This window comes from Rhinolophus sinicus, linkage group LG07 (genome assembly GCF_036562045.2).
Source record: "Rhinolophus sinicus isolate RSC01 linkage group LG07, ASM3656204v1, whole genome shotgun sequence".
Classification (NCBI taxonomy): Eukaryota; Metazoa; Chordata; class Mammalia; order Chiroptera; family Rhinolophidae; genus Rhinolophus; species Rhinolophus sinicus.
The window spans coordinates 99483149-99509250 of NC_133757.1; the positions used below are offsets into that span (position 1 = coordinate 99483149).

The window sequence follows — 26102 nt, forward strand, 5'->3', positions numbered from 1 at the left end:
TGAAGAGAGTGAGGCAGAGAGGTTAAATAACTCACCCAAGGTCACACACTGGGAAGTAATGGTACTAGGATTGTAATCCAGGCGGTATTCACTGTGTTCTATACGTCTTAGATTGACAATGGGGAGCATGTTGTTGGCCATGTTCCTGAGTTTATTGGGGAGCGAGAAGGTAACTTAGGAGAAAATAAGTCGCACTCTACTTACGGAACAAGATGTGACTTGTTCCATAGGGAGCAACATGGGCCACGCCCTGAATTCATGGGTTCTGTGTGCTGTGCAGGTCCAAGGGGCCAGCTAAAGGTGAGCTAGGTGGGGAGGGTTGGGAGCAGAGAGCAGCACCCCAGCTTTGCAGCACTGGGACTGACTATGCAATTTCAGTTTCTGGGACCATCAACTGTCTCTGGGAGTGGGCTCTAGGGATCCTGAACAGGGCCAGACGGTAAGGATGATGCCACTCAGAAAATCCAGGGACTTGATTATAGTTGGACAAGCCCAGAAGCCAGTGAAGCTGGTGTGGGAGGTTGTCTTTTGGCCTTTTGCATTCAGGTAGAATAGAGGACTTCTTTTTCCCCTTTCCCTGGGTCCCTCCCCACCTCATCTCTCTCAGAAAGTCCCAAAGGGAATTCGCTGCTCCACTGCAGTTGGTCCAAGCCCCCAGAGTCAGCTCGCTGTCTTTGAACCAGACATGCTGTTTGCAGCCCTGATCCCTCCCAGGCTGACCTTTATTGCTGCAAACACGGACCCCTAACTTTCTGGCTTCTGGTTATGTTTGACCAATAAGAGACACTGGGCTGAAGGCCTGAAGGAGAGAGGAGTTGGGGTATTGCCTCTCCCAGCCCTTCCTGCTCACTGTGTGAAGGGGCATGTTTTCCTGCTGAGAGCTGTTGCTCAGTCCCAGTAACTCCCCCTTACCAGGGCGCCCCATCTCCTCAACTGAGCGCCTTACCCTCCCTTACTGATCTCCAGAGCCCTGTCTCCACTGTAGATGTTTGACTCCTCAATTCCTCTGTCAGAGTGCATCAGATATTTCTTGGCTGGGCTCTGATAGTCACACACCTCAACGTGTTTCATGTTAAATCAGATAGCAGTGACCCTGGCAGGTTCGTCGTCCAGGCGCTGCCCCTTATCTCCTGTCCCAATCTGGTGGTCCCAAACCAGCAGGATCTGCGTCACCTGGACTTGTTGAAAATGCAAATTTCTACTGAGTCAGAAACGGAGCGGGGAGGATGGGGGTGGGGCAGAACCCACCAACTTGCCACTTAATGACGTTGCACAGGGAGGTTCCGAGAACCCTGCTGCCTCTCCCCTGCCCATCCATCCCCACACTTGCATCTGGGGACATAGCTCAGTCGGGTGTTTATGCTCACGTTTCTTGCCTGTCATACTTTACATAAAGCAGAGCCATGCGCATTTTTTCGCCTCTGCCTCCCAAGAGAGACAGCTCTGATGTGTTTGGTGTGTGTGCTTCTCAGTGACTTCACTTCAAAAGAGCCAACCAATTTATGAACCATTTGCTCAGTAGAAGTTTAATGGAGAAATAGCTGTTTAAAACAATCAGAAAGAACAGCTCTTTTACAAACAAGTTATGGCAGTGACCAGTCAAAACCCCAGGCTGATGTCCTTTCTGTTCCTTTAACCCACCCCTAGAAGAGGGAAGAGGCGGGTAAGAAGGAAAGATGGGGCTGTTTAAATGTTAGCTGGAGGAATTACAAAAATACACTCTGATGTAGCAACAATGTTGTCATGAAACATGCCATGGGGGGCGTGGGGGGGAGGGAAAGACAACCAGAGGGCGTGGTTCTGCACCCTCGGGGGTGGAGACGAGGCAAAGCATGCCTCAGTGCCGTGGGGAGGAAGGAATCCTGAGGCCCAGCCGGCAGGTCTGGGGCTGCAGACATGCTGTTTTGGGGATCACCCGGACACCTGGGGAGACAGAAATGAGCAAAATGGCAAACCGGATAGTTTTATTGATCCCTCAGTCCTATTTGTCCTAGTGACTGAGCAAAGGGAAGGAGGCAAAGAAAAGCTACCAACTAAATAAACAGCACCTAAAGAAACAAGAAGTGTTCCCTAAATCGCTCTGCACACCTGCTTGCCCTTGCCCGATTATATACACCGGGGGTGCCAAAAAAATGTATACAAGTGGACAATTGGTCAATGTTGCTCAAGCAGTAAGTAGTTTGCCGTAATCAGAAGTGTCTGGACGCTGATGGTAACCACTTTGAGCACCTCTTGTAATTGCAGAAGTCAAATGTGACTTGTATTCATTCTTTGTTATTGGTATATATTGAGTATTACAATTTCCATAGTTTGTTCCTTTCTCAAAATGTGTATACATTTTTTTGGCTCTCTGTGTGTGTGTATACACACATGTGTGTGTGTATACACACATATGTGCACACACATACATGTGTACACATGTGTACACACGTGTATACACATGCATGTGTACACACACTATTATATAAACACCCATTATATAGTAGACTATTACACAATCTACTGGCATGAGTGACAGAATAAAGGGGAGGTCTGTGGGTTTGGACTTGAAAGGCTCAGGATCGGCCCTCTGCCCAGAAACACTTCTCTTATCCCTGGTCTTTGGAATCCATGCATAGTAATTCATTTGTCGAGGCTAAATCATGCCCTCACTTATGGCTCTCATATTGCAAGTGCTCCTTGAGCCTGATTTCACTAACTCCTCACCATGAGTGAATCTGCTCACTTTCCACTGTCTAGAAGGGTCAAGGGCTGGGGCAGCAGAGGCGAAGAGGCAGTGCAGGGCCTGGGAAAGGGACCGCAGACCCCGGACCAGTTGTGCCATTCTCACCTTTCTGTCTAGGACTGGCCCTGCACCAGTGTCCCTGCTTTCTAGCACATCATGACACTTTCCAAATAGGTTTATTTAGCCCATTTCAACGTTAGGCAGCCCCATTTTTTCCCAGTCGTATCAGCCCAGATTTGTATTGGACAGCTCAGAACAGCTCTGGCAACAGGATTCCCCCAAGATGGAGAAAACTTAAGCATGTGTAGGCTGGTTGGGGTGTGTGCAGGTGACTAAAGAGAAGGTTCAAGCCACCTGTCACGGACTCCTAAGTACACATCCATATTGGAACTTAGCAACCACGAATATGTGGCAAAAGAAATAGAGAGATGGTGCAGAAGGAGAAACGAGAGCAATCAGTAAAACCCAAATGAGCTGGTTAATGTTTCCATCAAGTTTACCTCTTGAGCAAAGCAGCAGACAAAACCTAGTTACCAGTTTTGTTTCAGTGCCTCTCAGTTGGAAGCTTGGTAGAAAATGAGAAAAACTGATTGCCTGAATGGAGGCTCGAACAGTTTTCTTTTTCTTTCTTTCTTTTTTTTTTTTTTTAAATTGATTCCTGCTAATGTGACTGATTTTAAACTGTCTTTAGGTCAAGAAAACGGATGTAGTTCAGAATTAGACATGAATTTCAGTGTCCCTGAAGAGCCACCATAAAGAGGAATGTCTTTAAGATTTGAAAGAATTCAATCTGTGCTACTTCTGAAAGATTTATTGTTAGGTACTTTGCTGATAAGGTGTAGGAAGAAATAGAATGCTTGTTAAGGGCCCAAGAGTATGACTTTAAAAACAGTGCAGGTTAATTCAGGGCCTCCAGAGATTACTCATTTCACTGAAATAAACACAGCAGCCTTCTGACAACTTAAAGCACATATTCATATTTGGCAATGGACCTCTTGCAAACAAGCCAGCCTACCTGCAAAGAGCTAACGTGGGCTGCCTGCATGCTGAAGGGTGAGTGTCAAAGATTAACACATGTACTCGTGTACTTTGAAGGAAGATTATTAACGAGATGGCTACCTTTGACATACAGGATGCAAAATAAAACAGCACATGTAAGCTTTTTTCTTTCATGCCTCTTAGAGGAAAGCCCCACTTGGGTGAGGTTTGGGGGATGTTTTCAACCAACTGATTAGTTGTTTCTGTTAAGGCACATTTCTAGACTGTTTAAGAAGAGGCATGAGACTCTACAGTCAATCTGATTCCCATGTATGAATTAAGACACATAGGCTTGATGGATTTTTCTGAGATATTCAGAAAATTCCACTGTGTTAGCTCCCCGTGCCACTCAAAGTTATACACAGGTTGATGGGCTGAGGAAAGGTGAGTTTGTAATGACTGGGCAATAAATAAATTAAGGTCTTGGGTCAACTATAAGTTACTATATGTATATAGTCACAGGATGTAGAGTACAGCATAGGGAATAGAATCAATGGTATTGTAACAGCTACATATGATGTCAGAGGGGTAATAGATTGGGGGAGAGGGGTCAGCACTTTGTGAGGGGTATAAATGTCTAACTAGTACGTTGTTTTTTACACCTGAAACTAATAAAAAAACAGATTAGGGTCTTTGATGTTTATTCTCTGGTATGTATTATAGGTACATGTATAAGCATGGTTGTGGGGGTAAGAATGGACCAGAAGGGAGAGAGGAATAAGGGCAAACATGCAAACAAACAACAGAATAAAATGGCCACCGGAAAGAAGTGAAAAGTGAGGAAAGGTGATGATCCCTTAGTCCCTATTCTAAAAGCTACTGGGCCAGTTTGACCAAATTCTCAGTGCCTTGCTCAGTAACAATGGCATTGACCTCAAGGAATCTGCCTATCTGGCAAGGTGGTTGGATGTACACATGATGAGTGGAAGAAAGAAGAGCAGAAAGTGTGGTTCCTGGTCCTAACAAGAACTCCTTGACTGGGGGAGAGTGGGATGGTTTCATGGTTTCCGTGGAATCCAGTCACCTTGAGATATAGGGGGAGAGAAGGGGATAGCGAAGCTGTCTTTGAAGGTGAAATAGTAATATCACAGCTACAGAAATCAGATTCTTTGGGAACGACGAAGGGTAGGTTCAGCAAACTGTTCTTAGAGATAAAGTCTCTGAAGAAAGGAGAACTGAATGGTTGCCAAGGCAATTGTATAGGATTGGTGTACTTAACTGTCCCCATAGTAACTAAGCTCCTGGAGAGCTATAGAGGAATTAGTTTTCTTAGCCTACTACTATTATCCCCATGGTAACCAGTCTCTAAATGGCAGTGGGCAGCCTTAAGGAGCCATCCTAAAAAATCCTTTGCTCCCTAGAGAAAGGGTGGGCAGAAGGCAAGGAGGCAGGGGTGTGAATTTACCTCCCAGGCCTGCCAGGGTGCCCAGAAGCTAAACACCTTAAGCTGGTGTGGTGTGTGTGTGTATGGGGTGGTGGTGGTGGTGGTGGTGGTTAATGTACTAAGACAGTTGGGTATATGCGGTTTCTTCTTGCCCCCAGCTCATTCCTGCCCAACTCACTCATGGGTTGAAGTGGACGGTGCAGCTGGGAGGGGCTCCCCTTCCGGCTACACATTACCATTCTGCTGCAGAGTGCGCCGGCGCTGGCTGGACTGCAGGCTCAGGACCAGGTATTGCCTCATAAACTCACTGAACCGCTTCTGGTTGGCTAACTTGCGGGCCGACTTGCGGGCCCCGGTGAAGCCCCCGAACCTCTTCTGCAGCTGCTTCTGCTCCATCTCTCCAGCCTCATCCATGCCGGGCTCTGTCTCTTTCTGTGCTTGGAATAGGCTCCTGATGCGGGGCATTCTCTTCAGATGCGTCTCAGAGGCCCTTGGCTGGTAAAGAGCGGGAGCCGAGTGCTCTGGGTCAGCAGGGCTGAGTGGCCAGGAGCCCCTGGCCATGACCTTGGTGCACGGAGTCCAGAGAGGGCTGGCTAAGACCTTCCCTTCACACTCGAGGATGCACACCTGCGAAGATAGAGGTGGGAAGAGGGGAGAAGACTCAGGGGGGACGTCTATTAGTCCAAGGCAATGAGGAGATAAAGTCCCTCTATCGTCTATGTCTATACTAATGAGACATCTCTTTATTGAGTACCGTGCAGCAGTGTTACATGTAGTTATTTAGGTTCATAAAATTTCAGAGTTGGAAAGAAACAGAAAATTATCTGGCCCAGTTTTACCATTTTACAAATGAAGAAACTTGGGTCTCAGAGAGGTCAGGTTAACTTACCCCAGACGACACATAAGTTAATACAGAATACGTGCACTGAAACTGCACCCTGTTAGAGCCTTGGTTGAGTTTTTGGATCCAGACACAGCTCATGATGGTCACCGATAAAGAAGAATTTTATTTTCTTCTTTTATCAGGTTTGGGGGAGGTCAGATTGGTTTAGGAAATTGGGGATGTCAAAGCATGTAGTTAAACCTGCATGGATGATTATTTTTAAGGTCATCAGGTAAAGATCAATCCTGGTGTTAATTTTTCATCCCACATACCCTAGTCATGACTGTCAGTGCATCATTTATAGAAAATGAAGTTCAAAGCCCTGTGGGATGTAGGTAGTTTGGGCAATCTGGTTCCAGGTAGGGAAGAGGGACCATCAGATAAAATCCAGCAGACCTGCCAGGCTCCTGAGAACTTCTCCTATTGCTCTGCCTCTCCAGGGGTTTCTCACATCTCATCTGGATCACCAGCCTAAGCGTGACGTTTCCTGGACCCCTCCTGACTGTTGCTGGCCTTTGCCCCACCCTCCCATGTTCTTATCTCTGGGTCCCTTGCAAGCCTCTGCCTCCAACTTTTCTTCTTATTTGCTGTTTTGACTTCACCCCAATTTCTCTCTCTGTGTTTCTGGCCAGTTGGAAATCTCACTTCAACCTGACCTTACCATCACGCAGTGGGAAGCCACAGCGTCTTTATCAAACCTCGAACTTTTTGTCTGGCTTAGAAGGCACCAAGAGTTACTGCTCTGTCTGGGGAGGCGTGGACATCAGAAGTTTGGTGTATGTGCTTGTTAGCCTCCATCTGGGGAGCAAAAACGCTCACCCAGGTGTTCAGAGTGGCACAGGTGCCTCTGCGGGCAAGGTTTGCCACCTGATCCATAATCAAGGAATGAGGTGTGCAGATAGCTTAGAGCACACACCTCCCAGGCTATTCTACCAAGCCCTAAAAAACCTTTCGTTCAATCCTACTTCTCCTGGCAAGCCTTTGCCACCCCTGACCCTCACCTTACTCCCTTTTGTCACTGCCAAGCTTCTCCTAGATTATGGTCTATACTTCTTCCTCCATCTCAGCATCTTCCACTTACTCCTCAAGTCCTTGAAATCTGCATCCCACCCTCATCCACTCCACTAACTTTACTTCTTGAGGACCACCAGTGACTTCTCACTCACCAGGTCCAATGGTCCTACGTGGCCCTCATTCCCCTTGACCTTGTAGCATTCGGCAATGTGGACCGCCTGAAAATTCTTCCTGATATTGCACTCACCTCTCACACTATTTGTGCTCAGACTACTTTTAAACTTTTTTCATCTTTCTTATCACTCTGCCCCTCGGTGACTCTGTTCATTTCTGTGATTTTGGCCACCACTCCTTTCAGGGCATCCCAGGTCTATATATCCAGCACCTAATATCTCCTGGGCTCCAGACACTGCTCTGATCCCTCTCTAGTATCTCCAGCAAAATGTCTGACCTGCATTTTAAGTGCAATTTGTCAATTGCTCCATTCTGGGGCAGAGGCTGCCAGTTGCCCACTCTGTACCTATCTCCCCTCTTCCTTACTAACAAACCCTAGTTTTCTTCCTGAAGGCAACACGTATGGTTCCCAATCTCCTTTGGAGCCAGAGGTGGCTGATGACATATCAATGGAAGTGACCAGGTGGACCTTCCGGGAAAGGGATGGAATTAGCTGGGCAAAAACATCCTTCTATCCTTCTTCCTTTCGTTCCTCCAGCTTCCTAATGTTTAGAATGCAGACATTTTGACTCGTGCCCTTTTGAATTCATGAAGTGACTCAGAGGATGGAAATCACATGCTGGAACCAGATGAGGCTGGTGAAACAGAGAGGAATCTGGGCCGTTGGTGGTGAGGTAGAGCTGCCATACCAACCCTGGACGGCCTACCTCCTGCCTTCTTCATGAGGAATCAGATCTCTGTTTTATTTAAGCCGCTGCTACTTTAGGTCTTTGTTACTAGTGGGCAAATTTAATTCTTTTTTTTTAAATTTAATTTAAAAAACATTTTCAATTACAATTGATATACAATATTATATAATATAGTATAATTATATAATATAATACAATATTATATTATATAATTATACTATATTATATAATTATATAATTCTGATACACTTTCCCCATCCCAAGGGTGTCCTTTTGCTTGGTCTCTCTGTCTCTCTGTGTCTCTCTCTGAATGGCACCTTATTCCCCGCGTGACTCAGGTTTAGGGAGATCTGTATACATTCCAGGCATCAAATACCCGGGATGAAAAGTGGAGTTCCTCGTGAGGATGAAAAACGGAGAGAATGAACAGAAGAAAGGAAGGAATCTGCAGCTGAAATTGCCCAGTGGCCACACCGGGAAGTGGCCCCAACGCTTGTGAATCAGCCAAGCCCTCCCTAGCATACTAGCACCAGCAGGGACCTTAGGTGACACCTGGTCCAATGAGTCCCATACCTGGGTGTGAATCCAAATCATCAGCAGAACTTTAAAAGAAACATGGAATTTCAAAACCCAGTTAAATCCCTGAAGAATAGAACTAGGGCTTAGAACTTACTTTTACAAAACTCAGTTAATTCTGAAATTTGCTCAGGTTTGGAAACCACTGATGTAGTCCGTGTTCACAGGTCACAGTGAGATTCAGTAACGTGTCCAAAATGACACTGTTAGATAACAGTATAACCTGAACAAGAACTCAAATGTCTCGAATCCCATTCCAGGACGTCTCCTACTCAACGACCTCTGTGTGCTTGCAATGGGAATCGATGGAAATTAATGGGAGAATAGGATCCTATAAGACCAAACGGTAAGGTTCTGATAGGAAAATTGCTCATTTTCAAAATTGCTGGGCCAGAGAGGAGAAAGAGCCAGAATCCAGTGGGAGAGCTGCTCTCCTTCCCTGGTAAGCAGTCCAAGGAACACCCTTTGCCAAGCCCACCTGCTAGCCAGAGGTGGTGATGTTGTCAACTGATACTCAAGCTGTGGTTTTTCTGAGCATGCCCTTTCCATTTAGATTTTCCTCAGAGAAGCAGGCAGAAGTAATACATGGTCAGTGCCAACTCAGCAGAGATACATAGAGAAACGACTTTTTCCACAACTGCAGTGTCACTGGATATGAAAGAATGATAGACAGCTTCCATAGATGGGGAGGGCAGACTTTAGAACGTCAGCTGCAAACTTGAGTGTTCTTTAAGAATCGTACTAGAGTTTGTTGGGATGCAAATTCTTAGCATACACTCCTGGAGATTTTGATTCAGTAAGCCAAGGGTGGGGCCCAGGAATGTGCATTTTTAGCAAGCACCCCAGGTGATTCTCAGGCTGGACTATGAGAAATCCTGCTTTGGAACTTGTTCTGAGGAGGAAGAAGCCATCAGGTAACGCGTTGGTCAGAGAATTGGTCAGAAAACGGTCACATGGGTCTGTATTTAACCTGCTCCTGAAACACTTTGAAGAAAACTGGGTAGAACCGATTTGTAACATGTTCTTTCAGATCATAATCCTCTTGGGTTATTACTTGACAGCAGTGGGTCTCAATTGAAGGCGATTTTGTCCCCCAGGGGACATTTGGCAATGTCTAGAGACATTTTTGGTAGTCACATGGCGGATGAGTAGAGGGGATGCTACTGCTAGCTAGTGAGTAGAGGCCAGGAATGCTACTAAACATTCTACAATGCACAGGACGTCTCCACAACAAATGATTATCCAGCCTAAAATGTCCGCAGTGGTGAGTCTGAGAAGCCGTTCGCTATATAGCCCAGGGGAAAGCAGGAAAGCATGGATAGCACTAGGAAAGCCAGTAGGACTATAGAATTTTAGAGATGAAATGGACCTTTGAGTACACCTGGTCCAATCCTTGCAGAATAGGAGCTCCGAAATGCTTGTCGAATTGTTTCAGTCCTTCAATTTACAGAAACAGGTGGAAGTTGTTAAACCTAAGGCTATTGGATCTTCTGTGAGCCCTTGGGTTTCTAAGCCCAGATGGTAATTAGATTGTGTGTCAATCAGAGAAAATGAAATTCAATGATCAAACCAGATGCATAGCCCATACCAAGACTTGACATACTGTTAGATGAATTAGGTACTAACAAAATCATCTCAACTCGTGATTTAGGAGAGGTTTTGGGGAAATATGAGGAATCCAAATTCACAGCAGCATTTGTAGCACCAGATGGGCATATGAGCTTAATGCCAAACCCTCTGGTCTGAGGGACCCACCAGCCTCTTTTCGGAGATGGGTTAATAGCCTACTAAGTGAGCTGGACACATTTCACACAGCCCTTACTGATGACATGGCTATATTAAGCCCGAGTGTGGCTGAGCATCTGGAAAGTCTCAGATTGATGCCAAATTGATCTGTAAAGCTGTGATTGTGGGGAAACTGAGCAAAGGACCATTTGGATGTCTGGAATCAAAGATTAGGGAACAGGCACTTGAGCCCATTGGAAGGAAAAGAAGCTCATTGAGGTTGTCAAGTTTCTACTACTGAAGAATAAAACCACTTCTGACTAAGAGACATTTGGAAGCTATTTGCTTTAGGAGGGTCTGCTAGAATATCTGAGGACCGACTTTAGTAGGCCAGCACACGAATAGTGCAAAAGAAAAACACATAGAAAAAACTTCTACTACAAATCAACTACTAAGGGTTTTGATGTAATGAAGATAAAAAGCACTTATCAGAAGGCAGTTTCTTTTGCTATTAATAGAGTTTTAGGAAGTTTTAAATAAGTTCCCCCAGATCTTTTTTGGGGGGTTACTTTCTTTATCTCTAGAACAACTTGGTGAATCTAGTTTTTTTCTACTTGAGCTGATGGGGTAAGTACCACTCACAATTAAGTGAAAGCCCAGGATATTGCAATGGGTTTGGTGTGTGTCATTTACCGACCAAAATTATAGCCTAATAAAAAGCCATCCATACTTGGATCATTGACTTGGAGTGAGGATAAAGGAATTTTTGATGAAGCCACGGGTCCAAGGGGTTCTGGGAATTGCTCAGCATTATATAATTTGGTGGAGGGGTTGGGAAGGTGACCCTTGCTGAAATATCTGAGTCCCCCCATCATTTACAGAGTGGACACACTCAAGGGTTACAAGATTTGGAAATGAGATGTGGTTGTCTACATTCGAGGCATTTCATACAATTAAAAAAAAAAAGGTTTAAAGTGAATACAAACTAGAAACCAAACAACTAGGCAGCCAGATCCTCTGGGGGGTTAGTAGGCACTGAGAAGGGTTTAGCCCTCACTGTGAGGCTAAAACTGGCCATTTCCTAACTTGTTTCAAACAAGTAACTAACAGTGTCGTCTGGATCCCAGAGATTAAGACATGGAAACATGCTCCAAATTCTTTACCTGCTTTGAAAGACACCAATGTAAAACTCCTGCAGCCTCTGCAGTGGATGTACCTATTAGGAGACTAAAAGTCTTACAACTTTACAACTCCCTTGGGACATGTTTGTTGAGTGCTGCTCTGTACCACACACTGGGCTATGTGCAGGGATCCCCAGAACCATCAGCAAAGGAAGCACACCCCTTATAGTGAGAGACTAGCAGAAACAAGGAACTGCCAGATTACAAAGGAGGGAGGGGCTGGCTTTATTGGGGGCAGGTGGAGAATCAGCAAAGTGTTCCCATAACAGGTGAAACTTCATCAGGATTTTGAAGTAGGGAGGAGGAAGGGGCATGCGCGAGATGGCAAAGCAAACTCCTGGAGCAGTGGGAAGGCCAGGATGGGAAGGCGGGATTTACGGGAACTGTGGGAGGTGATTGGAGCCCAGCAGGGAGTGTGTGCAGAGTGTACCTTTGGGAGTTACCTGCAGCCTGGTGAGAGCTGAAGGCCTGGATACGGGGATGGCATCTCAGAGGGAGAGAGTACATGAAGGTAAGACGCAGGAAATCTTGGTAGTCACTATGTTTAGGGGTTGGGGAGAAGAACAGGAGCCCAATGGAGGCAGAAAAACAAGAGTCATCAGGGAAGAGCGCCAGGCAAGTTCACCAAGACAGGACAAGGAGAAGGGAGCCTGCAAACCCACCTGGGGATGCAGTGGTTAGGCTTCTGGGGACGTCCGAGAGAGCAGCTAAGCAGCAGCAAGCGGGTGAAAGTCGAAATTGTTCTAGAAACATGACAATGAAGGGAAGGAAAGAGCAAGTGGGAGAGGGGAAAAATGAAGGAGAATGTCCCGAAGGAAAATCAGAGGTTCAATGGAAGGCAGAAGAGAAGGGGCAGGAGCATAGGTGGGAGGCAAGTGGGGAGACTGAAGACAGATCCTGGAGAGAATTTGTATTTGCTGGCTGCCGTCTTCTCAGTGCAGTGCAAGCTAAGCTCATGATGTATAAGGGGGCGGGAAGGCTCACCAGTGCTTCACAATCAAATGTGATGTTTGTTGCAAAGAGATGACTAAATCCATGAATGATTTACTTTGAAAAAAATTCATTAAAGCAGACTCAGGGTTATCCTTACAATTAAGTTCCTCATGCTTTTTTTTTAATTGAAAAATACACGTAACATCAAACTCACCATTTTAACCATGTTAAGTGTACTGTTCTGTGGTAGTAAGTATATACACAACGTTGTGCAACCACCACCACCACCATCCATCTCCACGACTTTTCTATCTTCCCAAACTGAAACTCCATACCTGTGAAATACCAGCTGCCCTTTCCCCCCATCCCCAACCCCTGACAACCATCACTCTACTTCTTTCTCTCTGACTTTGACTCTTCCAAGTACCTCATATAAGTGGAATCATACAGTATTTGTCCATTTGTGTCTGACTTATTGCACTTAGCATGATGTCTTCATTCATCTTGTTACATGCGTTAGAATTTCCTTCCTTATGGAGGTTGAATAACATCCCATGGTGTGTACATACCACATTTTGTTTATCCGTTCATTGTTGATGGATACTTGGGCTGTTTCCACCTTTTGGAGGTTGTGAATAATGCTGCTATGGACATGGTGTCCAAACATCTGTTCGAGTCCTAATGCTTATTTGAGTGGGAGAGAAAGGGTTGCAGTTAAAGCTAGTGCTTCTGGAATTGTGCATGACCTTCAGTCTGGTCTAGGCTGCAACCTGAGAACATTCACAGTGTGGCAATTATGAGATTATTGCTTAATCGACTCCTTCACTGATTTACATGTAAACTAGTTGCCTGCTCTGTTTACTAAGCACAAGGGAAAGTGTTTTTGGATGAACTTTTATACCTCTCTGGGATGCACAGAGAAGACATGAGGGCTTGCAGTGCTCTAGGCAAACTCAGCTTTTCTCAGTTCCTTAAACGCCACTCCCCTCCCTCCTATAGGCATTTGAACATGTGCTCTCCTCTCACCACCTATCCCCATGCCTCTCTCCACTATCTGGGGTACCTGGAACTCACACCCTTCCTCTTAACTCCCACTCATCTTTAGATCTCCTTAGAGACTTCATTTCCTCCAAAAGCCCTCTCTCCCCCTCTAGACTAGGTTGGGGTTCACGGCTCTGTGCTTCCCAAATGCTCGTAATTATTCTCTCATGGAATGATTGTGGGTTCTTCTCTCCCACTAGTTGCAAGCTCCATCCATCTGCTCACCTTTGGATCCCTTGCCCTAGCTCAGTGCTTAGCACATAGTAGGTGCTCAGAAAAACCACAAAAGATGAATGAGAGGGAAGGATTAACTTTGAATGGGTTATCTGGAGATGTTTTTCATGATGCAATAGTTATTACTGTTCAGAAAACAGGCTTAAAAACCATGTTTTCAAGGGGCTGGAAAAGCTTGATGTTTGGGCCTGTGGGGCTGTGTCTGTTGATCGCAAGTACATTAGCCCAACTCAAATACTTGGTTTTTATATTTGTACACTTGCCTTAAGGAACAGTAGTTACTTCTGGTTGTTTTTAAAGGTCGAGTTTGAAACATGGCATCTTTTGAAAGAAGCTTATTTGACTGCAAAGAAAAAAATTAATTGAGTTACATTGGATTTAATAGGAGAGGAATTTCGACTGAGATAAAAACAGCTTGAAAAAGCAGCTTTTTAAATGAAAAGGAATTTAATGTCGGATTTGCACCTCAAATTCAAAATTTTAAATATAAAAGAGCATTTAGGTGCTCATTATTGAATTATCTGTAATGTTAAAAATAAAGGGCAGCATCCATGTTCAGCAGGCAGGAGAATGGTTAACAAATTATACTGTATTCATAGAGAGAAATAACTTAAAATAATGTTTAATAACATGGGGAAATTATCCTGGTGTGATATAGCAAGTGAAAAACCTAGAATTCTTTCTCTGACTGGTGGGATTGAGTGTGAATTCTTTCTCTGACTGGTGGGATTTAATGTTCTTTTTTTATACTTCTTTAATTTGCTAAGTTCTCTAAAATGAGTATGCACTATTTTAATTATGGGAGCAAAAGGGCAGCACGGGGAGATCTTTATTTGAGCATGGTAAAGTGGAAAGATGACAGGGTTTGCATTTCAGAAGATGCTCAAATCTGAATCTGTTTCCTATGGACTGTGTGACCCTGGGTGAGTCATGTGACCTCTGGGTGAGCCCTGAGTTTCTCATTCTGGGGCTGCTGTAGAGGAGGGAGGAAGGAGAAGACCTGGACGCTCCTGGACCTACCTCAAGGTTGAAGCTGTCAAGAGCTGGGTGGAGCTTCTCTCTGCAGGTCAGGCAATCCTTCTGACAGGTGCTGGACACGCTGGAGAAGAGGCTGAGCAACAGGAGGTCAGAAAGCAGGATTTTCATGGTGCAGGAGCGGGAAGCAAGATGCTAAAACACAAGGAAGGGTGTGTGGCAATTAGAACAGCCATTGTGTGGCGGCCAGTAAGCGCTGGAGACCTCACACAGGGGATGCAAGAGAGACACTCTTTGGAAGGGACAGTTCCAGGGCCTGAGATTCACCTCGCAAGAGGCAGTGGATTGTCAAGGCCACAGGGGGCCCGCTTCTGTCAGCCAGGCCTGTTGTTCGTGGGTGGGGGGGTAGTGTCTGTGCTCCTGGGGAGAGCACTCTCGTGATCCTGCCACTCAGCTGGCCTCGATATGCATGAGCACTTTCGGGGAGCAAGAGGTCTCACTTTGCAACTCAGCAGTGTGTGACCTTCAGACAACCTCCCAAGCCTCAGTTTTCATAGCTGTAAAAGGGGAATGTAGTCCTACATGGCATAGCGATGTTTCAGTCAACGGCCAACAACGTGTACCAACGATGGTCCCATAAGATAATGGAACTGACAAATTCCTGTTGCCTGGTGATGTCATAATACCATCATAGTACAGCAGATTACTCCTGTGTTTGTGGTGGTGCTGGTGGAAACAAACCTGCACTGCCAGTCATATAAAAGGGTAGCACATCCAATTATGTACAGTATGTAATACTTGGTGATGATAATAAAAACGGTTACTGGTTTATTTTCTTAGTATATTATACTTTCAGTCACTATCTTAGAGTGCACTCTTTCTACTTATAAAAAAAGTTTGCTACAAAACAGTATACAGTGTTGGGCCGGCAGTAGCCTCGTACATCTCGTATTTACTGTGTCTCTTGACGGCATTATTTTCTCTTGTGCTTGATTTAGTCTCGTGTTGTTTTGTACAGTGACATGCTGTACAGCCTTGTAGCCTAGGAGCAACAGACTATACTGTACAACCTAGATGCTGTACCACCTAGGTTTGTGTAAGTGCACTCTTTGGTATTCACACAACCATAAACTCCCCAAATGATGCATTTGTCAGAATATATCCCTGGCGTTCAGCAGTGCGTGGCTTTAGTGGTTGGTACCTGTCTTGTCACAGGGCTGTGGCGAAGATAAGGGAAGTTTTGCAAAGTGACATGCAAGAGTGAGATGTCTAAAATATGAGATTTATGAATGACTCATGTACTTCATCTTATCCTCCCCAGCCCTCCCTGCCTTGGCTAATAATGCCACCTATCCCAGCACGAGCTCTTGTCGGTTTCCCCTGCGAGACGTCAAGCTAGCTTCCTGAGCACAGAGCCAACATGGTCATTCACCTTGCTGTTCTATGTGAAGCACAGGCCCAGGTACCTCGAGTTATTTATTGAAATTTGAACAAAGAAACTATTCTAAGATAATAGCAACAGTGATTATTAGTTAGAGCAGTAGTTTATGTTCTTGATGTAGGATTGCCTGAAAGGTGTGCAGTTTTCCCTGTTCCTCTTTAAATATATCCTGTGATCAATCTCCTGAATCAAAAAGCTATTTCTTTGGACTGCGTCATATGGGGCCTCTTTAGAACCGTCTTTACTTGGAGGATTAAATGGGAAGAGGAAGAAGGGAGCTTTCTGGAAATGTTGTGAATGTTCTTGATTGAGGTGTAGGTCACAGGGGTGTATACATTTGCCAAAACTCATTGAATTTAAGTTTAATTCTGCGCATTTCACTGTATGTAAATTTTACCTTAAGAGTTCAACAAACAAATAAGATAAACAAACAAAAACTCATAGGCACAGACAACAGTTCAGTGGTTACCAGAGGGTAAGGGGGTGAGGGGGTTGGTAGATGAGGGTGAAGGGGATCAAATATATGGTGATGGAAGGAGAACTGACTCTGGGTGGTGAACACACAATGCACTATAGATGATGTATTATAGAATTGTACACTTGAAACCTATGTAATTTTATTAACCAATGTCATCCCAATATATTTAATAGAAAAATTTAAAGAGTTCAGTGTAGAAAAACAAAATTAATTGCCTTTATTGGTTATTCATCAGATTATACTGAGAAAACATATAAGACTTGCTGCTCAAATGCAGTCTGCAGACCAGCAGTACCTGGGACCTTGTTAGAAATGCAGATTCTCAGGCCCTCTCCCAGAGCCACTGAATCTGGACTTGCATTTTTAGCAAGATTCTCGGGTGACTCATCTACACACTCAAGTGTGAGAAGTCCTGGTAGAATATGGATGTGACATGGAGCAAGTCTATAGAAGGAAGGGATCCCACCATTGAAGTCACCCCATGGCCACATTGGGGGACCACCCCAATGTTCTTGTGCATCATCCAAGCTTTTCATACCAAGAGGATGTGAACTGAAGGATGCTCAATCAGTGTTTAAGTCAAAGAGATGGCACTTGAGATGAGTTTGAAGTGATGAGTAAGAGTTTGCTAAGAGCACCAAGTAGAGGGCATCTGACAGACACAGGAAACAGCCTTTTCACGGGCAGAGAGGAGTCAGGCCCACAGACTGTGAGGGGATGGTGAGCAGATGGGGTATGGGGGCCACCTTCCCACACTCCCTAGGGAAGCACCTGCTGGGAGAGAAGCTCAGTCCAGGTGGAACAGGGTCTTGTTTGCCATCCTACTGGGTTTGGTCTGGCTTTACCCTGCAGATGATGGGATGTCCCAGGCTAATGAATAATGAGCACAAACATCTATAAAAATGAATATATCTCAGATGCATTTTTTCTTCTCTATCCCGAGGGTCAGTGCTTTAGTTGAGATTTATTGCCTTGGCTATTGTGATAGGCTCCTAATTAGTCCACTTAATGATCTGGGCTCTAACCAAACCATCTCCCCGAATCTGATGACGTCACTTCATACTTAAGATAATTCTGTAGCTCCCATTGGGACTTGGCACCGCTGCTGTCCACTTCTCAAGCATCATCTCCTGTCACTCACCTTTGTATCTCCTCTAGTCCTAGTGAAGCATGTATAGTTCCCAACTCTATCAGGTCCTTAATGGCTGTAGGTCTTGGATCTTTCACTCCCTTCTGTCTAGAATATGCCTCTCCAACTCATATATATATACATCATTTACATCTCAAGAATTATCCTCTCGGGGAAGCCATCTCTCTCCCCTGGTTTGAGTTACATGCATCTCTGCTGTGATGGCCTGGCGAAGCAGCCCATCTGAGTGGGGAGCAAGGAAGACTCAGGGGCCTGTCTGTCAAGCAGGCACAAGAAACCTGCAGAGTGGTTGTGAGTGGCCTTTTCCCATCTGCTCATCACGACAGACTGCCTGGGTTCAGATCCCAGGTCTCCCACTCCACCTCTCAGTTTCTCGTGTAAAAATGGGAGATGAGAGTACTTATCTCCTACGACGATTAACAGGTTCATGTGTGTAAGCAGGTAAAATAGGACCTGGCACCTACCAAGGATGATATAAACCCTGATAAAAGAAAGAGCCCAGCACAAAGCCTTCGCGCCATAATACTATCGTTGTCTCTCGCAGGGCATTTATCACGCTATACTGTATGTCTGGACTGATGTGTCTCTTTCTCTCACTGGACTGTGACTTTCTGAAGGGCAGAGATCATGTTCTATGGTTCTTTGTATCTCCAGCACCCAGCACAAGGCTAGGCACACAGAAAGTGCTCAAAACAGCTTGATAAATGGCAGTGGAGTATCTCAGGAGCCGTGTTCCTTTACCTTATCAAAGGTAGAGTTCAGGAATGTCAGGAGGATCTGCCTCATTGGGGGCCCGGGGTGCTCATGGCCCAGGAGCCACTTTAGGACACATGTCACTGGCAAAGTATCTGTGAGCTAATTGTTCAGTTAGAGTTGGGAGAGATAGGAACTAGTTTTGTTCCAGAGCACGGCAAGAGGCTACTCTAAGCTGGAAGCCCATGCATGTTCTGGTAGAAGAAGACAGGTTACAAACGGGCATGGGGGCATGGTTTGGAATAGCGTTTTTATGCTAAGTTTGTACCGGTCCTATAGGTGTTGGGAGACAAGCGATGGGAGCCCATCACTCCTTGCAGGTCCTTTTAAAGACAAAATATGTCTTGAGTTCTAAACAGGCACCGTATACACAAATGTCTTAAATTGAGGAATGCCTGAAAATGTCTTTGTTTAATTTGAGAATAGTCTTTATATTTCTTAGTCTTCAAAATTTCAATCTTTCTAATCCGGAGACATTTTTTTGTAGAATTTGTCCAGAATGGTATGGCTGTGCTCTCTATGGCCACATGATGGCAGCACCTGTATGTCACAGAAGAAAGGGAAACCGAAGCGAACAGGGACCGGTTTCTTTCCTTCCTAACCCAACATTGCCAGCACATAGTATCTGCATAGGCTGAGCTGATAAGTTGTGACAGATGTTAATGAAATGTCCTCCGGCTGAGGCTTTTCATGAACTGCATTAACCGTGGCAACTTGCACGTTCAGGAAATGTTCGGTGGATTGGCGGATATTTGTTATCTCAAATTCTCTGTAAATGAGTTTTTAGGGAGAGGTGAAGAAAGATGAGCTCCTAGGACGTGGAGTACATGGTCCATTTGGTAGCCTGCCTGCATGTAAAATGTGGGCCTTCTGTGGTTTGGCACTGGGTAATCTTGTCAAATTTACTTGGTGTTGGCCTGGCCCTCCCTGCTGGTCCCACCCTTCCCTGTTCACAAGTGACTCCACCTATTATTACTCAAAAACCATCCCTACTCAACACTAGTCATTCTCTTAGGAAATTCATAGAATTCTTAAAATGGGCATAAACCACACAGTCCTATCTCACAGGTAGTTTGTGATATTTAAATGAGATTAATATAAGCGAACACTCACAATATATGTAACTATCCTTATACAAGGGGCAACATTTTGTATTTTTTGGTATTCTCATAATACCTAGGACAAGTGTGTTTGAGGTTAAGTTAGGTTTTGAACTTTAGTAAAAATGCAATAGACGTTTTTCATCTTCAAGAAGGCTTGACAATAGCTATGTGTTTTTTATTTGTCTGTATATAAGTTAATGCCAATTAAAATGAAGGCAAATAATTAGTTCATGAGTGATTTTTATATTTAGTTTTTTTACACTCTGTGACGTGGGGCAAGTTATTTCACCTCTTTGAGCTTCAGTCTTCTCAACTGCGAAGTGAAGGTAACAACAGGTTTTTTGTTGCTGTTGATGGTGTTTTATTGGACAATAGTGACCATCAGTAAATCAAACCTACTGATGTTTGAATTTTTTCATGGCTTGTATGCTTGGATTTTCCATGGCTTGTATTTCACTTGGTGAACCAAACTCAGTTAACACTTCTATGTGCCGATACTAGTATAATTAGAGCTCTGGACATCTCATATTGAATAAAGAAATGTTTCGTTACCTTTTAGCTCAGTAATGACACCTCACAAATTTAATTGTGCCTCACTGTTTATAAAGATAAAATACCACTGTGTTTTAGCCTTAATCTATTTGCATGTAATCTTGCTTCCAAGGACAGTATAATTAGTTGCTTATCTGTTTAGAGGATTATATATGAAGCTTTAGCCGAAGCTAAAAGTCAATTGAGTTTTGTCTTATGACCTATGAGAAAGGCTATAATTTCGGTGCTTTTAGTGGAGAAGAGAAGAGGGGCAGCCTGCCTGCTAGAAGACATAGAGGTCCCCCTCCTTCTCATCAACGACATGGGCAGATATTGTTTTTTACAAGTTACAAAAGATTTTCATATTCATATACAGCCCCACAATCTAGGGTTAATATTACCCTCCTTTTTTGAGATGAATGTAAGTTCACAGAGGTTAAGTGACTTGCCTAACGACATCCGTCTCTGCTTATAAATAGCAGAGCCGGAAGGACTTACACTCAGGTGTTTCGACTTCAAAGCGTGTGTTCTTAGAAACCATGGACTCCATACACTGGGTCTGCTTTGGGAAGGTTGGTAAATTCTGGTGGAATCTCATTGGGATGGTCTCTTAATTTGTACTTGGTAGAAATCACATTTATTACATATAGAGGACTATGTGCCAGGCATTGTCCTATTTCCTTTATAAGCATCCACCCCATAGGGTAAATGTTGTCCCCATTTTATGGTTGAGAAGACTGAGGCTTGAAGAGGAGAAATAACTTGGAGTAGCAGAGCTGAGACTCAAACCCATCTGATTTCCAAGCTCGTGCTCTCGCCAGACCTCTCAATGATGTCTGTAACTATCTATGTGCCTTCGTGTAGGTGAATTCATTCTAAGGACCTCATTTATTCTGAGGAACTCCGTTTGTCTGGAACTGTGCCCCCCCCCCCCTTAATTGTTGCCTCTGCCCAGTTCATGGAGGAATTTTTCATTGCCCACTAGCACGGGGGTTTGTCTCCCACACGCCCCACTTCTTTGACCCATTGCAGACAGGACGCCTACTCTTAGCTTGTTCACCAGCTATTACCAAGGGAGGCCTTTTTAGTTTCTTTTCCTCCTCTGACTAATGCACTTAAATTCAGAAAGGTCTCTTTTCTGCTCTAAATTTCCATTTGGAAGCAGGGGATGGGCATAGAGGAGGTGGAGGGCAAAGCAAGTCCCCCACCCTACACAGACCAAGTGTGCCCCCTGCTGGTGGGCAGTGAATGAGCAGGAGCCCTGTGTGTGGAAATCAGTCCTGGGTTCGAGCTCTGGCTCTGACGATAAGTGTGGGGTCTTGAGAAAGGCCCTTTCTTTCTCTGGGCCTCAGTTTCCCCTTCTCCGGAAAGAGGCAGTTGGATTAGATGGTTAATATTTTTGATTTTATAAGTGGCCAGATGTTTTAGCTCTCCTGGTAAGGGGAAGCACGAAGGAAGGAGGGAGAGAAGATGAGGGCTTCATGAAGAAGCAACTTCAACGCAGCACAGGACTGAGGCCGTAATAGCAGCCCAGCTGTGGGCTCAGGAGAGGGTGTGGAGGGGCCAACAGACACATTTTGTATCAGGGCCTCCACAAAGTTGGGAAAGAATCCCTCTTAACTTTCGTCTTCCTGATTCTGGCCCACAGGTCCAACTATACTGTCAACATAATTCAAATAAATATTGTAAATCATTTGCTTCCTTTTATAATGAAATCAGTATTTTTTCCCAAAAGATGAGAAAATACGGCCAAGCAGAAGAGCAGTGGCTCTAGACCGACAATCTTCAAACTTCTTTGGCTTTATACCACTAGCAATCAGTTTTGGAGCACGCATTCCCCATTGATTTATTAGGTGGGTGCAAAAGTCAATGGCGGTTTTTGTAATTTAACCTTTTAAACTGCAATTACTTTTGCACCAACCTAATAGTTATACGTTGTACACATGATAAAACAGGCTAATGTGAAAATTAAGACCGATACGAAAAAGATAAAGCCTCCATGTTCTGAAGCCCAGTGGGTTGTCGGACACTCACACCCCTGTGGAGACCCCTGGTCCACAGTAGGTGACATTGCCTGTGAGTTCTGAGGAAGCTGAGGACAGGCTGATGGGTCTGTTTTGCAGGCACCAGGAGCTGCAAGGCTCCCGGTAGGAATGCCACACACACTTCTTGGCTACATGAATGAAAGGCTGAATGGGAGCCAGGTGGAGACAGGACCCGGGACAAGTGTGAGGAGAGGGGAGATTGGCTCTGAGCCATGGTGGGAAGGCTACGTGGCCATCCACTGACTTTTTCACAGACTCCTTGGAGGGAAGCTCTACACTTCACCCGCCAAGCCAGGCCCTTCAGAGCTGGTGATGCTGAGGCAGCTTCCAGTATTTGAAAAACCAGAATACCATGGAAAGTCAGACTGAGTGTGATCATAGCCTATGAAGGGAGATGCCCAGAAAATTGACGTGGCCCCCACACTGGTGTGCCCCAACTCTCACAGCTAGTTTGTGGTTAGAAGGAAACCTTCATGTTAGATTGTGGGAGCACCGTTAGGCATTAAAATAAAAGGGTTTAGAAAAACTCAGTTTTCCTAATGAGTTCCCAGCCATTCAAGCCACTGCCACTGTTGTCATGATGACTCCTGTTTTGAGAGAAGGACCCAGTCAGTCCCCCACCCCGAGGATATCTGACGAGTAGCTCCACCCAGACCCAGAACAGGTAGATTTCAAAGGTTCCTTTTCTGGCTTCGGCAGCTGGGGGGCTGGGGGTGAGGCTCACTGAATCATATTGATAAAAGTGTAGAACACCCTAAACCTCACATCCCTGTGGTATGTGTGCGTGCATGTGTGTCTTAGCATGAAATAAGCATATAGGCAAGTTCAGCTCACTACATGCCACAGCGTAGGTTTCAATCAATGTTAATTCCTTTGCCCTCCTTTAGTGCCTTTGTTCCGGCTGCCGCCTTTCTAAACTCCAAACCCTTTGACCCATCCATATTCTACCTCCTTCCCTGCCCAGCTCGAATGGCTGGGGCAAGTGCTCCTTTCTGGGAGTCCTTCCAGCACTTGCTGTCTGAACCAGGCAATTTAGGACTCCAGCATGGCATTGTCCTCTAATTGTTTCCCTGTGTTTGTTTTGCCCCATCCCTAACCCCATTAGTTTGTAAGCACCCCTGGTCCGAAGCAGGAGATGCACGGGAGCCAGGAAGGCTGGATTCAGTCTTCTCTCTGACACGTCCTGAACAAATTATTTAACCTCTCGGCTTCAGTTTTCAACAGCAACATGGAGATAATGACACTACCTCGCAGGGCTGTTACTGGGGATAATAGGTGTGAAAGCGTTTAATATGTAAATCATTGTATGAAAGTAAAGGGCTGTTATTATCACCTCTGCTGAATCCACTGGAGCCACACATCCCCCATGCCTCCCCTGCCTGGTGGAGTGGAGAAGATAAATACCTGATTGATTGAATATGTAATGGCTTTGTGACAGCTCCTGTTATAGGCCCCAGAGAGCACGGGTTTAAGCCTAATCTTGCAATTACTCCCTTCATTGACAATGAAAAATCTCCAGCTTTCTCTAGAGACCTGAGTACTCTCAGCCTTCAGCTGATAAAGCAAGGGCTGCTGCCCCACACACAAACCGCACCCCCAGAACGACCCCAGGCTGCACCATAGCACCCTCGATGGGCAGCATATGGAACAGGGGAAGCTGCTCCTTTGACTAAGGTGGTGGTTTGGGGACAGGCATTCCAGGGACCCTGCAGAAGACTCAGCAAGCACACAGGAACACTAATCCTTTTTGTTAAAGGTATCACAGCATCTGTAGAGGCATATAGACTATTTCCCTGCCATACTTTATAAATGCAAGAAAGGAGTGTGCGTGCAGCAGCCACCCACAGGCAGTGAGAAAGAGCCGCAATTTCTTTGGGAGGTTTTGATAAGAAGCCAGGCAGTTACTTTTCCCCTCTATGTTGAAAACTCTGGTTTAGGCTTGCTGGCAAAAGCCGTGGAAAGCTCATCTTTTGTTAGTCTCATGAACAATGTTATTGGTTATAATTGGGGCAATTATGGGCTGCTCGAGGCAGCGAAACACAGATGTTGAAGCCCAGGATCAGGGTATTTGAGTCCAAAGCAGTTGCTTTAAATAGTCCGTTTCCCGAATCATCCTGCCTTGCTTGAAATTCCCCCGCAACTTGCCCATGTTCCGAGTGAGGTGGGGGAGGAGAGGCTGTGTGGTGGAGGAAGGGGAAGCGAGACACGCAGGGAGAGAGATGCACAAAGGAAGAAGGAGAAAGAAAAGGAGGCTGAGAAAGAGCGAGAGAGAGTTTGGATGACTTCTGCATGTCGTATTCCACAGGACCCCAGCAGAGACCTTTAGGTGGGAGAGATGGGCAGGAGAAGAAAAATGCAAAGAAAGAGGAGACCCCAAAACGACTCAGGGTCCGGGAGTCCAAGGTCAGCCCTGTAGAAATCTATGTGAAAGTCACACAGGGCGGCCGCAATCAGCCATGTACTACAACCGTGTTTCCCCAAAAATAAGACCTAGCCAGACAATCAGCTCGAATGCATCTTTTGGAGCAAAGTTAATGTAAGATCCGGTATTATATATATTATATTATATTATATTATATTATATTATATTATATTATATTATATTATATTATATTATATTATATCCGGCCTTATAGTAAAATAAGACTGGGTCTTATATTAATTTTTGCTCCAAAAGACGCATTAGAACTGATGGTCCAGCTATGTCTTATTTTCGGGGAAACACGGTACTGGTCCGGCACGACACCCCACATCTGATTTTCCCACATCATTCCTAACAATTTTTGTTTGGTGCATATGGGAGAAGGAGTCGCTCAGGATTAAAACCCAAATCCAAATCAAGTTTAGTGATCCGTGAACCAGCCTGAACACACTATGAGGGAAGGAAAGAAAGGAAATCAGCCACACAGAGAAATCACTCACAAGGAGACAAGGGGGGCTTCCCAGGGCTGCACTGAGGAAGGCTCCCCCACCCAAGCCTGCCCCTTCCCTAACCTCACTCCTACGGCCACCTTTTCTCAACAGACAGCAATGACAAAGTAGGGGCCACATCTGGGAAATCAAAACTTTTTCTCATCTCCAAGTTCGGCTCTTTCTTCTTCTGCATCTGTCTTCAGAATAAAAACCTCAAGCCTCCCCTCCCCTCCATCCAAGCATTGAAAATAAGATGAATGAAGAAATCATCTCACAGGAGGCCTGCAGCATTCATACTGGACAAAGGAGAGAGGCTGAGGAGAGAGCCCCCCCTTGCCCTGCTCCCAGAGGCTCCCAGCAGATTGTCTAGGGCTGGGGTTCGCATGCATTGCCTACCTGAGAACTGTCAGTGGCCCGGCTCCCTCGGATGTGAGGCTCGGTTCTGAGATCTCAGCCACACCAGCATATATATCCTCCCCCCACACGCACAGCCCTCCCTTTCCCTGCCCACCTCGATGACACATACACACGCTGACCCCCTTAAGCAAGTGAACAGAACCTACAATCCTTCCTGGCTTGCCCCCCCCCCCCCCCCCCCCGCCTCTGTGCTCAGACCTGTGACATCCCAACCTCCCCATCAGTCCATTCATTCTCAAGCCTGCTTTACCTGGACTCTGTTCAGCCAGGATCCCACAGCTGCCTTCCCCTCGCTTCCAGAAGCACGGCGAACACTGACGGGGAGCCCTGGCAAGTCAGTCAGAAAAAAAGACTCCTGGTGACTGTGATGAGCAGACCCCAAGCCCCGAGTCTCCTTGAACAACCTTTTAGCCTGAGAAGTAAAGAAAAGGAAGCGGGCAGAATGAGGGGGAAGCACACGTCAAGCTCCCACTGGCTCAGCAAAGCCCAGAGCTAAGCTAAGCCAAGCCCCCTCCAGCTGTCACTGCCCCACAGGCAGCAACAACTATGTCACTCTAGGCAGTGGCTCTACCTGCCATGGGCCATGTCAGGTGGCGTTTCACAGGTACCCACAGCATGGCACAACGTAAAACGCTGAGACTTTCAACTCAGACTGAATTGTCTGAAATTCTCGCTCTGCTATCAGAGCAATGTACTTCT

At 45.4% G+C, this 26102-nt stretch overlaps 1 protein-coding gene across 3 annotated transcripts; it reads right to left on the bottom strand.

Moving 5' to 3' along the window:
- Nucleotides 1-1499: 1499 nt before the first annotated feature.
- PNOC (prepronociceptin) lies at nt 1500-25874 on the bottom strand. 3 transcript variants are annotated; one of them, XM_019733200.2, is made up of 4 exons: nt 25654-25874; nt 14618-14767; nt 5384-5774; nt 1500-1923 (listed from the first exon to the last, which is right to left on the bottom strand). In XM_019733200.2, exons 2-4 carry the CDS (start codon nt 14741-14743, stop codon nt 1838-1840), a joined length of 603 nt encoding a protein of 200 aa, XP_019588759.2. In that variant the 5' UTR covers nt 14744-14767; nt 25654-25874; the 3' UTR covers nt 1500-1837. The 3 variants fall into 3 exon arrangements, with proteins under 3 accessions (XP_019588759.2, XP_019588758.2, XP_019588760.2); XM_019733199.2 differs by lacking the exon at nt 25654-25874 and adding an exon at nt 25383-25488; XM_019733201.2 differs by lacking the exon at nt 25654-25874 and adding an exon at nt 25383-25488 and having other exon boundaries at nt 5326-5774.
- Nucleotides 25875-26102: the final 228 nt, after the last annotated feature.